This window comes from Sus scrofa, chromosome 9 (genome assembly GCF_054392235.1).
Source record: "Sus scrofa isolate SSC_HxYL_T2T_F1_AM1 chromosome 9, Sscrofa_HxYL_maternal_Yorkshire_Landrace_v2.0, whole genome shotgun sequence".
Taxonomy (NCBI): Eukaryota; Metazoa; Chordata; class Mammalia; order Artiodactyla; family Suidae; genus Sus; species Sus scrofa.
The window spans coordinates 108,063,355-108,077,103 of record NC_139391.1 but is presented as its reverse complement, the minus strand read 5'-3'; the positions used below and the strand labels follow the sequence as shown (position 1 = coordinate 108,077,103).

Genomic DNA, 13,749 nt, shown 5'->3' with positions numbered 1-13,749 from the left:
CATTTTGCCCAACTACTGATTGTACAATTTTTTTTTTGGTCTTTTTGCCTTTTCTAGGGCCGCTCCCACGGCATATGGAGGTTCCCAGGCTAGGGGTCCAATCGTGTCTGCAACCTAACACCACAGCTCTCTGCAACGCCAGATCCTTAACCCACTGAACAAGGCCAGGAATCGAACCGTCAACGTCATGGTTCCTAGTTGGATTCGTTAACCATTGCGCCACAACGGGAACTCCCGATTGTAGAATTCTATTTCCATCTGGTTATACTTAAATTACTTTTGTTTCCCTCTCTTCTTTTCAGGGCTGCACCTGTGGGGCATATGGAAGTTCTCAGGCTAGGGGTCGACTCAGAGCTGCAGGTGCTAACCTACACCACAGCCACACCAACAGGGGATGCAAGCTGCAAGGCCAGATCCCTAATCCACTGAGCGAGGCCGGGGACACCACTCCGCCTGCGCGCCCCAAGCCCAATGAGAGCTCCTTCAAATTACTTCTTGAAACTGAATTGTATCTGGCAGTTCAAAAAGGAAAATCTGGGAATCACAATTCGGTGAAGACCGAAATCATCCTGAGGTTTTTGTTTTTGTTTTAAAGAAGCGAATTTAGATGAGAACTGTGTATAGCACGAGGCTGTGATATCTTTTTAAAAGTTAATTAGCACACACCGTGACAAGGCAATGCCGCCATTAATAGTTAATATCTACTATACACACTTCAAATTACCGTTTAGATTCTTCACTACCAGGCTCATGGCGCCATAGGTTTTAAGTATCTTGCTACCAGGTGCTGGTCTACTATGATCGCGCAGGCTGGGAGAGGCCAAATCCCTCTTAATTTTAGAAATTAGGGCCAGAGTGCGACAAGGCAGGTTTTCCTGCGACCTGAAAGTTAGGAGGTGGTCTAGGCAGCCAGGCCGTGTCGGAACGGCTGGTAGAGTGTCGGGGATGCCCGGGCGGGCCGGGAGGGGGGGAAGCGCGCCTCCGCGCCAGGGTCCGCGGGGGCGGCCATCTTGGTAGGAGCTGGCCGGGCGGCCCCGCGCCGAGCTGGCAGGCTCTAAGGTCACAATAAGTGAGTGACCGGGCGACACGGAACGGCATCTAGCTGGGCTGGGGCCCCGCGCAGCCTCGGGGCGCTCGGTGGACCGTGGCGCCAGCTCGTCCCAGGATGGTGAGGCGGCGAGCACTGAGGCGCTGCCTGCAGCTGCTGGCGCTCTCGGCGGAGCCGGCGCGGCGGGACCGGAGGCGGAGGAACCCGGCCGCCGGCCGCCGCGGCCCCTCCCGCTGCGCCGGGGCGCTGTGGCCGGTAGCAGAGGAGCGGCCACGGCGGCGGCGCGCGCTCCCGGCCTCCCCCTGCGCCAGGTGAGCCCACGCCCCCACGCCCCCGCGCCCGCCTCTCCAGGTCCCGCCCGCCAGCTGTTCCCCAGCGCGGCGCGCCTCGCTTCCTCCTGGGTCTTTGGGTGGAGTGGCCTCACGCCCCGGCCTGGGGCTGCTTGGACTCTTCGCGGAGTAGAGCGGGCTGTGGGTCGATTCCTGCTCCCGAGCCCTGCCTCATCCTGGAGATGCTACGCTTGTGAGTGGCAGGGATTCGTTGGAATTTCCACACATCGCGAGGTGGGGAGCCCGAATCTCTGAAGCTGCCTGGGTAAGGAGCCACAGGATTTTTTACTCTACTCGGGAGCCGTCTTTGGCTTTTGTTATGGGTCCTGTCTTCTCTGCACATTTCTAGGTTGCATCTTCACTGATTGGAATAAATGTGGGTGTATCTTTTGGTTGTATTGTAAACGAGTGGGTGAACAACTTCCTTAGAGTAATTTATTTCTGCTTCACCGATAGTATTTATCTTGTAAAAATCCGTTCCAACAGGTTTCTCATTTGATCTTGAAAGTTAACCACGGAATGAGCGAAAGATTGGAGGAAGGTGCGGCGGGGTGATGGAAGCCCGTGCTTTCTTGAGTTTTCTGTCCGGTGGTAGTTTGTTTCTCAAATTGAGTATTATTGCAGGCTTTTCAGGACAGCTATTCAAATAGTTCCCCCCGCTTTTGGATAGAACTAGCTGTAATCTTGGTAGTTGAGATAAATACTCTTCATCAGATGCATCACATCTCAGTTGAACCTGGAAGGTATTAAGGGAATGAGAAAAGATAACCTTTAAAAAGTCACTTTCTTCTTGTCCTTGCCTTTACTGCAGTTGATCTATCTATAATATGACTCACCTGGTTTACTTTGGCTTATTGGAATGACATGTTTGCTGTATCTGATTAACTTACTGAGAGAAATCATTCCTGAGATACAGCTCTCTGGAAATTAAGAATTAATTTCCATCTTTGTTGACAATGGTTATTTAGCCGTTCCATTTCTGTTTTAACTTTGATTGGTTTTGGTTTATCCTCAGACATCGATGTCGTTTAGAAAGAAGTTATGTACTCTTTAAAAAGAAAAGATTACCTATGTCACACGGTGGTCTGATTTTATTGCAAGAAAATATTAGGTCTATTAGAGAAGAAATTTAGGGCTTGTTTAAAACTTGAGAGAGATTGACTCCAGTTCAAACTGAAATTAAACTGAAAATGTCACAATTTTCAGATTTTATTTGGTTATATCCTCAGACTTTCCTGCTGTAAGAATACCTGCGTCTCTAAGAGAGGAAAATGCTTGGTCCATTTCTCATGCTCTTATTTTTCATTCACGATTTCAAATTGTGCAGATTTGATATTGTAAACTTTAAGTTTTAATTAGTCCAGTTTCAACTGTGTGAAGGACATTTTAATATTAGTATTCCATCATAGGGTTTGGGTTTTGGTGGTTTAGGTGGTAGTCATCTTCATGTATTTGAAAAAGGGTATTATGTTACTTTGATTATTAGTGAGTTTGGGAAATTGGGATTTTTAAGAACATTTTGTCTGTGTTTGGAAAAGTACTGTTTGCCTTTAATTTTGTTGTTGTTTGATTCTGCTTTTTCTTTGTAGTGGTAGATAGCTGTGGGTTTTTCCATTCCATTCTACCCTTTTTTTTTTTTTTTTTTTTTTTTTTTTGTAAATTAGAATATGGCTGTAGCTGGAAGACAATGTTTTCATTGAAGTATTATTGGGGAAGTGAACTGTGCCTGTAATTAATGGTTAACGAGCACTTTTATCCTGAAGGCCTGTAAGGGCATGTATAACACTGGCATTAAAAAAATCACCCATATGATTTCCAGCATAATGTACAAGTCCTGTACCATTCTAGCTGGTAGAATACTGAAGAATTCTACTTGTCTATACTTAAAATACTTTGCTTGATTTGTTTTTTAAATTTAGTAACCACTTAGTGTATTTTTAAATACTTTATTAACAGGTATTTGTGACATACTATGTATGAACTCACATATCCCCAGGGGCAGTTAGTTTTTATCAACTTACCTGGTTAAATGATGTATTATAACTATAATTTACACAGTTTTTTCAAGTACTCTTTTATATATTTATTTTTAGCTTGGTTTTATGGACATGCACTTTGTAAGATTATTAATCCACTTCCACAGATGAAGAAAATAGGAAACTGAGAGTCTGGGAGATTCAATCATTTGCCCAAGAAAGCACAGCAGCCTTGCCCTTTGACAGAATATGCATATAAACTGCTGCTTCTTGTTTGAAAAGGGTATCAATTGTGAAGATGAGAGTGGTTTGGATCAGCAAGCTTTGGTCATCATCACAGCCCTAGGTTGTGCCCCTAAACCTGTTGGTTGTGAATGGTCAGTACTATTGGCTATGACAGAGCACAGGGCTGGCATTTGAATGGATCAGCATAAATTTGAAAGTAATTGAAAATGAACTCAGTATGTGCCTGCTACCTAGAACTATTCTTCTTTCCCCTTGGAGGCTGTAGATTTTCCTGTTTATTTAATTTGGGGGCCTTCCCAGATTAAGAGACAGTAACATATTGATCCAACAGTAAATGCTTATAGACTTCTGTGCTCTTTTGTAATCTCTCTCAGAAGAATGCATTTGTCAGAATAAAGAAATGCCAAGCTTCCTCATTGTTACTGGCCATCCTTAAACTGGGTAGATAACTGTTTTGCTTGCAAAAGATCCTGATGCTAGGACAACTGGAAGATAGCAGTAATTTGTTTTGAAAGTAATTTTTTGTATTTTGAAGGTCCTTCAAACTACAAAGATGTTTATTTTCAAGTTACTATATTCAATTCTTTGGCTTGTTCAGAGAGTTGATGAGAAGTACTACTATATATATTAAGAGTATTGTGCTATTGTATGGTTGAAGTAACTAATGATAGCTTAAAGAGTTTCTGAGCTGAAAGTGCTTTTTTTAAAACTTGAGGCCAGTTTATCTGTTGATCAGCTAAACTAAATGAAAAACCCCTGATAGGGTGAAATGTGTCATTTATCTTCCCATGCTGACCACACACTCTCTTGGTTCTAAGTGTTTCCAAGCATAATAATTCAGGTGAGAATATGGTGAATCAACAGTCCAGGCTCCGTCACCAGCTAGAGCTGGACCCTAGGAGTGTCAGGTAACTCTCTGACCTGACTTGTTTTATCAGTAAAAGAAAGGGGTCACACAGAGATGATTTGAGTCATGGAGCGTTCAAGCTGGAAAGGACCTTAGAGAGTTTGTGGCCAGTCCAAACTCTTTTAACCTAACAGACTTCCTGTTTCTACTTGTGCAAGAGTTTTTATCCTCTCATGATACCACAAAGCTGAAACATCTAAATTAGACGTTTACACCATTTCACAGAGATGAGGTACAGATCTTCCTGATTTTGGATGGGGTCATGTCCTCATAGCCATGATGTGAGTTGAAAATATCATAATTTGAAAATGCGTTTAATACAGTTAACCTATCAAACATTGTAGCTAAGCTTGATCTACCTTCAGTGTGCTCGGAATACTTATGTTAGCCCACACTTGGACAAAATCATCTCACACAAAGCCTATCTTATAATTAAGTCTTAACTCTCTCATGTAATTTATTGAATACTGTAGTGAAAGTAAAAAAGGGAATGGTTCTAAGTGTTTGGGTTGTTTACCATCTTGATGGATAGCCAGTGATCCCAGTCACTCACTGGGAGCTGTGGCCTGCTGCCACTGCCCAGCATGGCAAGGGAGTATTTTTCAGCCCACATATGACTAGCCTGAGAAAAGATGAAAATTCATAATTCAGAGTAGGATTTCTACTGAATGCCTATCACTTTTGCACCATTGTGAAGTTGAAAAATCGTAAATTGAACCATCGTAAGTTGAGAATTGCCCGTACTTTAGAATTCTTGCTTGAAAGTTCATTCCTTTCTCATTCTTTCCTCATTGTGTCTCCGTTTTATAGGGGGAGGAAATGTTTGTGGTGTGTAAGTGTATGTGTGTTGTTTGGAGCCCATTTTTTTAATTGGGTGAAAGTGAATGCTGGGGCAAGTGTGAAATACTATTTGTTCTTTTCTGAGTAACTTTAAGTGAGAACAGTTAAGCAATTAAATAGATTAGTTACATCATTTGAAATCTCCATGTAAAATAAAAAAAGGCAATTGTAAGGGAACTAGTATTTATTGAGTGTCTACTAAGTGCTTTTTACTTTGAAAGGATAAAAGACATTGTTGAAAGCAAGAAGGGCTAGCCTTGGAGTTCCCGTCGTGGCTCAGTGGTTAGGAACCATAAGGTTGCAGGTTTGGTACCTGGTCTTGCTCAGTGGGTTAAGGATCCGGCGTTGCCATGAGCTGTGCTGTAGGTTGCAGACACGGCTCGGATCCCACGTTGCTGTGGCTCTGGTGTAGGCTGGTGTCTACAGCTCTGATTTGACTCCTCACCTGGGAACCTTCATATGCCGTGGGAGCGGCCCAAGAAATGCAAAAAAAAAAAAAGAAGGGCTAGCCTTGTCAGACCATGCTGTTGACTGTGTGCTACTAACTTTATTTTTTTTTTATTTATTTTTTTTTTTGGTCTTTCGTCTTTTGTCTTTTTGTTGTTGTTGTTGTTGTTGTTGCTATTTCTTGGGCCGCTCCCGCGGCATATGGAGGTTCCCAGGCTAGGGGCTGAATCGGAGCTGTAGCCACCGGCCTACGCCAGAGCCACAGCAACACAGGATCCGAGCCGTGTCTGCAACCTACACCACAGCTCACGGCAACGCCGGATCGTTAACCCACTGAGCAAGGGCAGGGACCGAACCCGCAACCTCATGGTTCCTAGTCGGATTCGTTAACCACTGCGCCACGACGGGAACTCCGCTACTAACTTTAGAACCTAGGTATCTCTTCAAGATAAATTTATGGAATTATCCTTGCAGATTCATTATGATTAATGGAAAGAGCATAGGCTTTGGGATCTAATCAACTTGAGCTGGATTTCCAGGTACAACTATTACCAGCTTTTTGTCTTTAGGCATACTATTAAACTCTGTAAACCTCCAGTACATCACTTGTAACACAAGGATAATATCTGTCTCATGGGAATGTTGTGAGAATTAAGTCAGATAATATACAATAAAGTGACACATACAAGTGCTCAATAAATAGTATAAGTATAGCAATCATGCGTGCAGCTCTCTGTGTGCACTTTTGGATTGGGAAAGCTCTATTTTTGGATAGTTACCTTTTGTGATTTTATAGCTTCCCTAAGCTTGCAAGGTGTGTGTCATGGTCCAAGCATGGGTTGAAAAAAGAATTTCCAGACTCCAAGTGAGGTAAGAAGAGAGATGAGTTTATTGAGATAATAAATGCTGCTAGTACAGCAGGATGCCTTCCGATGGTCAGGGAAAGCCAACCCCCAGTAGATGTTGGCTGCTTGTTTTTATAGCCAGAGGGTAAGGGAAAAGGTGGTAGGGCTTCGCTGGGGGTCTGAAACTTGCTTCATCCCTGATAAGAGTCTGCTTGGGTAAGCCATTGCTTTATCCTGAGAAAGAGAGCTTACTGGGGTGCTACTTCCTTATCGGAAGGGAGCCAGGCCTGTCACAAACATCACCTCCAGGTTTTGTTGTTTGAGCTGATAATGCTGCAGCTTGAGTTGTACATTATGGTCATTGTATCAGTTAGGATTAGATTGGGGGGCTGTCCAGAGTTGGAAGGTTCAGACCTGGTATATGGCTTCTGTCTGAGGTCCTGGTTATCTATGCCATTCCTAGGAAGTGGCCCTCAGACTCATGGCTCAGGATGACTCCAGGCAGCGGGATGCAGGAAGAATCAAGAATGCTTTCCTTTCCTTTGAGGAGACTGGAAGTGCCAAGTAAGACTTCTGCTTCTGTCGCATTGGCCAAAGTGTTATCCACATGGCAGTCCCTAGCTGGAAGGCGGGCAAGTGTAGTCATTAACCAGTGTATAGCTACCCCAGTGTAGTTCTGTTACTGAGGAGAAATGGGGACTGGACTTTATGGTAGGTGTCTTCTGGTCTTTACTGCTTCGTTACCACTTCACCGTCATAGAATTCAATCACTCAAGTGTTCCCTAAGATTTTTCAATTAATTTTTTTATCTCCACATTAGTAGACTTGGTGAGAATGCGCCCCCCCCCCCCTTTCTTTTTAGGGCCTCACCTGTGGCATATAGAGGTTCCCAGGCTAGGGGTCTAATTGGAGCTACAGCTTCCAGCCTACGCCACAGCCAGAGCAACGCCAGATCCGAGCTGTGTCTGCGACCTACACCACAGCTCATGGCAACACTGGATCCTTAACCCACTGAGTGAGGCCAGGGATTGAACCTACATCCTCATGGATACTTACTTGGATTCGTTTCTGCTGCACCACAAGGGGAATTCTGAGAATGCCCTCCCCTTTAAAGGCCTGAACCTGCGGCATATGGAAGTTCCCAATCCAATCTGAGTTGCAGCTGCCGGCCACAGCAACACCGATCGAAGACACGTCTTCTATCTACACTGGAAGCAGCTCATGGCAACACTGGATCCTTAACCCACTGAGTGAGGCTAGGGATTGAACCTACATCCTCATGGATACTAGTAAGATTCATTACCACTGAGCCATGATGGGAACCCCGAGAATGCCCTTGAATTTTGTCTCGTTGTCCTTTGGTTACTTTCGCTTTGCTTATAGTGGGATTCCCAGCAGATTCTTACACAGAAAATTAACTCTATCCCAGGGAAGAGTAATTAGGAGTTTAACAAATATTTATTGGGCGCTCATAGTGTACAGGCTGCTATGGGTTATTATAGACAGTGTGACCCATCCCTGAGTGTGTTTCCTCTTTTTCTTTTTTTTTGGTGGTGGGGCAGGGGTTGGTTTCCTAAGTGCATAGAGTTGAACTTGTGACTCAGGACTGAGTGCCAGCCTGAGACCCATCAAACTTTGTCCTTAGCTATGTAGTCTTCCCAGTCCTGGTACTGTGTGGCCATCCTGGGTTAAGGCCACCTTTCTCATTTAGGGTGCAGAGCGGGAGGAGAAGGCTTGATTGTTGGCAGCTGCCACCCTGGTGTAAATTTGGGGGTATCAGAAGAAAGTCCCTTTGGTCCTTCCTAAATGCTGTCTTTGTGCCGATGGCTGATTCAGAGTGGTAGTTCTCAATCCTGCCTACATATCAGAATCACCCACAGAGGTTTTAAAACTACCTGGGGAGCTCCCCAGCAGACATTTTCATTCAGGAGCCTCTGGTTAGTTTAAAAAAGCTCCATGGGTGGATGTGATATGCAGCCAGAAGTGAGGGTCGATTGGGAAATACTCCAGGGAGGAGTCCCATGTTGCCCCTTTTCAGTCTTACTTGAAATCAGACCCCTCCTTGATAGTCTGTTTTGACCCCCCCCAGAAGGGGAGCTGGGAGAGGTCAGAGGTTAGTAGGGTTACCTGTGTAGGAGATGGAAAACAGGGACATGCTTTAGGGGACATTTAACTGGAGCTGGCCTTGCCTGCCTGTTTGGTTTGTTCCTATTGTGGGAAATTTTTCCTTTGAGCTGAAGAACCTCAGTAACTAGGGCTCAAGCTCTGGGGAGAGTGCTGGATGTGGAAGTGGCCACTGTTAGGATTTTGAGTTTGCACATTTTTCTTCCCTGGGGGGCAATACCGGGAGATGAAGTGGGTGAGGGTGGAGAAGATTATTAGTTTCAGAACCAGGATGCAGTCAAGGCTTATGAGAACCTCCTCTGTATCTGGAGAAGTTGGTGGGGGTCATAGGAGTTGCATTGGAATCCTGTAGAGCATGGTAGTTTCATATTTATTTTAAAGACTTAAGTGAATTACAGGAAGATCAGGGCTTCTCTTAATCAAATATAAGAACCAAAAGACATTCCAGAGTTTATTCTCTTTCAGTTTATTCACACCATTGCCCACAGTCCCCCTGTCCTATTAGTGCAGAAATTTCAAACTGGAATAGTATTCTACTAACCCTTATTAAATAGTGTTTAGGTCATAGTAAAACAGTGGCTTAGTTATTGAGGGTTGACTGTGTACCAGGCACTGGACTAAGGATTATGGACATTTTGTCCAATAGTCTTATGAATAGGCAGCAGACAAGGAAACTAAAGCTTAGAAAGCATGACAAGGGGAGTTCCCATTGTAGCTCAGCAGTAAGGAGCCTGACTAGTAGCCAGGAGGATGTGGGTTCGATTTGTGAGCTGTGGTATAGGTTGCAGACGAGGCTCGGATCCCACCTTGCTGTGGCTGTGCTGTGCTGGGAGCTTGCATATGCTGAGGGTGCGGCCCTAAAAAGACCAAAAAAAAAAAAAAAAAATGGAGTTCCCATTGTGGCTCAGGGGTAATGATCCTGACTAGTATCTGTGAAGATTGGGGTTTGGTCCCTGGCCTTGCTCAATGGATTAAGGATCCATTGCTGCTCTGAGCTGTGGTGTGGATCGCAGACATAGCTTGGATCCTGTGTTGCTGTGACTGTGGTGTAGGCTGGTAGCTGCAACTTCGATTTGACCCTTAGCTTGGGAACTTCCATATTCGGCCCTGGGGGGGGGAAAAAAGAGACCTTTAATATTCTATTAGTTGATTTCTTGGGAGTATCCGCAAGGTCTTCACTCTGAACCTGCTGTTACAACTGTCAGGTGATGGGCCAAATGGGTCCTGACCCCAGTACTGCCCTGGGCATTGCTTCCTTGAAAAAGCCCCCACTGTTGGTTTGTTTTTTGTCATTGACCTTTTTCTCATGGAGGATCAGCAGGGCTGACATCCAGGGCAGAATAATTGTCTGCCTTTCTGCCACGTTCATTCATAAACGAATCAGAGGTTCACATAACCCCTCTAGTGACTTTCTTGTTTTCCATTACCCTCTGTCGACATCAGGGCCCTTTAACTTGTTGGCTGCTTTCAAAAGCTTAAGAGCCTCTTCAGCATCTCTGACCCCATGGATCACAGAACTTCCTTGTCAGTATGAACCACTCAGTATGTAAGGAAAAGTGTTCCTTATCATGTCAAGATTTTGGGCTAGTTGTTTTGGAAGTGCTTTATTCTAAAGGCTACTGTTTTCATTATTCAGAGCTGATATTTTTTGTAAGCATGATATTATGCCAAAACCTGTATGGTTGCTTGTGATTTTTTTTCCTCCTACGGATTTTGAATCCTTGAAGCTTGGGGCTTGTATTGCTCACTGTACCTGGAGGGTTTAGAACTTAAATGTAGTAGATGTTAAGTATGACTTTAAATATGCTGTAAGTACAGGCCCTTACACATTGTATCTGAAATTGCATTTTAAGATTGGAAGTCTAAGGCTATTTGATGTATCAGATTTGTCATGAAATGTCTTCTGAAGTACTTTATGCTCTGAATAACTCCCGGTCAGCCTGATCAGCCTGTGAAACCACGTTTTCTTCTTGGAGCTGGCTTTGCTGTTGTTAGGTGAAAAACACTTGGCTTATCCCCTCCTAATTCGGCCTTAGGGAAAGTGGCCAGATTTGAGCTGCTAACTTGCTTACCAGGGCTTGCAGCTTGGGAGAGGCCGTCCAAGGTCCTTGGCCACTTTGGAGGGGACAGCTCTTTGGTGGCCTTAGCTGGCTCTTTGGTGCATCCAAAGATTGTTAGAATATTCAGGTGCAAGGATGGCCTTTTTCGGGTATGGCTCAGTCCTCTCATTTTACAGATGAATAAAGTGAGCCTTGATAATAAGTGACTTTTTAAAGGTTGCAGAATTCAGTAGAGCAAAAGTTGGAACCAGGACTGAAGTCAGAAGTTTTTTTTGTGTGTTTTTGCCATTTCTTGGGCTGCTCCCGCAGCATATGGAGGTTCCCAGGCTAGGGGTCGAATCGGAACTGTAGCCACCGGCCTACGCCAGAGCCACAGCAACGCGGGATCCGAGCCCCGTCTGCAACCTACACCACAGCGCCAGGGCAACGTCGGATCATTAACCCACTGAGCAAGTGCAGGGACGGAACCTGCAACCTCATGGTTCCTAGTCGGATTCGTTAACCACTGCGCCACGATGGGAACTCCTAAAGTCAGAAGTTTTTAAAAGAGTGCGTTTTTCTTATTACCCTTCCTGCCTATCCAGGAACTGTGAAGACATGTTTTCCCATTCTTTTTTTTTTTTTTTTTTAATGGGTTATGATTTAAAAACAAGCTTTTCTTTTTGCATAATTGATTATGAGATGGGAGGGAGGGAAAGAGAGATACCACATTTTCAAAGTGTATTTTTGTTGAAATCTTGAATTAGGAAATAGTAACTTATTTATTTATTTATTTTTTTAAATTAATTTATTTTTTTTATTTTCCCACTGTACAGCAAAGGGATCAAGTTATCCTTACATGTATACATTACAGTTACATTTTTTTCCCCACCCTTTGTTCTGTTGCAACATGAGGGTCTGGACATAGTTCTCAGGAAATAGTAACTTTTAAGATCCTCTAACATATTTAGGGTACATTTTGAACTTTCACAGGCATCACGTTAGTTTTCTTATTCCCCCCCTTTCCAATTAAATAATTTGGTGTCTTTACGTATTATTTATATATCCCAAATGAATTGCACTTCTTGTTTGGTATTTTTATGATATCAAGGAGGCAAAAACTATCTTTTTTGTTTTCTCAATTTGCCATAATGTGCCATTGTAATTTGATTATCCCAAAGATACCAGTTGTGATACTGTAAGTGATATTTTTAAATGGACTTTAGTCTTAAGCTGGTTGTTTATCTTGCTTTCTGTTTCTAATTCTAATCAAAGCTTTGCTTATTTACATATAGGGAAAACACCCATTGTAGAGGAAGTACCTACAGTGTTTATTTTATGACTTAAAATATGTAAAGAGCCTGTGAAGTGACTTTTAGTTCAATATGTTGGATATTGCCTAATAACAAAGAATTTTCAAAGCCTTTGGCATTCCAGCATCAAGAACATTTGTTGTTTTTGACTACTTTTTAGAAAGAAAACTTGTTCTCTAATTTGCATCCTACGGAGTCTGGTTTTACATTGATTCATCCCTCTCAAAACTATTCTGGGTCCTGTGTGCTCTTGGTAAGTTAGCATTACTTTGCTTTGTGAATTATTTGTGTCAAATGACAAAAATAACACAGTTTAGTAACAGGTTTGCTGTCTTTATTCAAGGGGTAACAGCCTATGGATTAGGGTAGTTCAGGGCCTCACAAGCTGTGGAGCCCCAGTCCCTGGGGATTTGGGGCAGGAGCAAATTCTATAGAACTTGTTAGAAGAGGCAGCCTGGAAACAGGGCATGATTGGCCAGGAGGTCCTATTTTCTAGGGGAAGGTAAGCTAGCTTAGCTGAGTTGGAGGATTGTGATTGGTGTATGTTAGGATTCCTTGCCAGGTGTTTCCCAGATGTGCAGTCTACTTGGGTTTAGATTCAACGTGTGGGTGAGGGCGCGGGGGGCGGCCTTCATTTTGACGGTCCCAGTGTGTATTGTCCTTCTTGTTTGTCAAAGTAATGTTTCCATCTGTAATCAGATGAGCACTTTATAAGACAGATTTAAAGGTTTTTTTTTTTCTTTTTTGGCTGGACCCAAGGCATGTGGAAGGTCTAGGCCAGGGACTGAACCTGTGCCACAGCAGCAATGCAAGCCACTGCTGTAACAAAGCCAGATGCTTACCCTCTGCACCACAAGAGAACTTTTTTTTTTTTTTTTTAGTTCTTAAACAGAAGATACTGTGATTTCTGTAAAGAGGGACACTTAGTAAGTAATTTTTTTTTTTTTACTTTTTAAAATTATAGTTGATTTATAACATTGTGCCAATTTCTGTTGTATAGCAAAATGACTCAGTTATATATATACTTAAGTTCTTTTTTATATTCTTTTCCATCATGGTCTGTCCCAGGAGATTGGATATAGTTGTTGTGCTGTACAGTAGAACCTTGTTATTTATCCATTCTAAATGTAATAGTTGGCATGTGCAAACCCCAAACTCCCTGTCCCTACCTCTCCATCCCCCTCCCCTTTGGTAACCATAAGTCTGTGATCCATGTCTGTGGGTCTGTTTCGTAGATGAGTTTATTTGTGCCGTATTTTAGATTCCACATATAAGTGATAACATATGGTATTTGTCTTTCTCTTTCTGACCTACTTCACTGAGTATGAGAGTCTTTCATTGCAGCCATGTTGCTGTGAATGGCATTATTTAATTCCTTTTTATGGCTGAGTAGTGTTCCTTTATATGTGCCACATCTTCTTAATCCATTCATCTGTCAGTGGACATTTAGGTTGTTACCATGTCTTGGCTATTATGAATAGTGTTGCTATGAACAGAGGGCATATTGTCTGGATATATGCCCAGGAGTGGGATTGCTGGATCATGTGGTAATTCTATTTTTAATTTAATTTTATTTTTTAATTTTTATTTTATTTTTTGTCTTTTTGCTATTTCTTTGGGCCGCTCCCGAGGCAT

At 43.2% G+C, this 13,749-nt stretch overlaps 1 protein-coding gene across 5 annotated transcripts in view; it reads left to right on the top strand.

The window, feature by feature from the left end:
- NAPEPLD (N-acyl phosphatidylethanolamine phospholipase D) overlaps nt 1-13,749 on the top strand; it is a 98,540-nt gene that overhangs the window by 45,263 nt on the left and 39,528 nt on the right. The window contains exons 2-3 of one of the 5 annotated variants that reach the window (XM_084977440.1): nt 7,102-7,202; nt 12,275-12,367. Coding sequence is in view for 1 of the 5 variants with exons in the window: in XM_084977437.1 (XP_084833563.1) it covers nt 1,166-1,359 (194 nt within the window). In the remaining 4 variants the exon portion in view is untranslated. Of the gene's footprint in view, nt 1-998; nt 1,643-7,101; nt 7,203-12,274; nt 12,368-13,749 lie in introns of those variants that run through there. The other 4 variants (XM_084977438.1, XM_084977439.1, XM_084977437.1 and 1 more) reach the window with 4 other exon arrangements.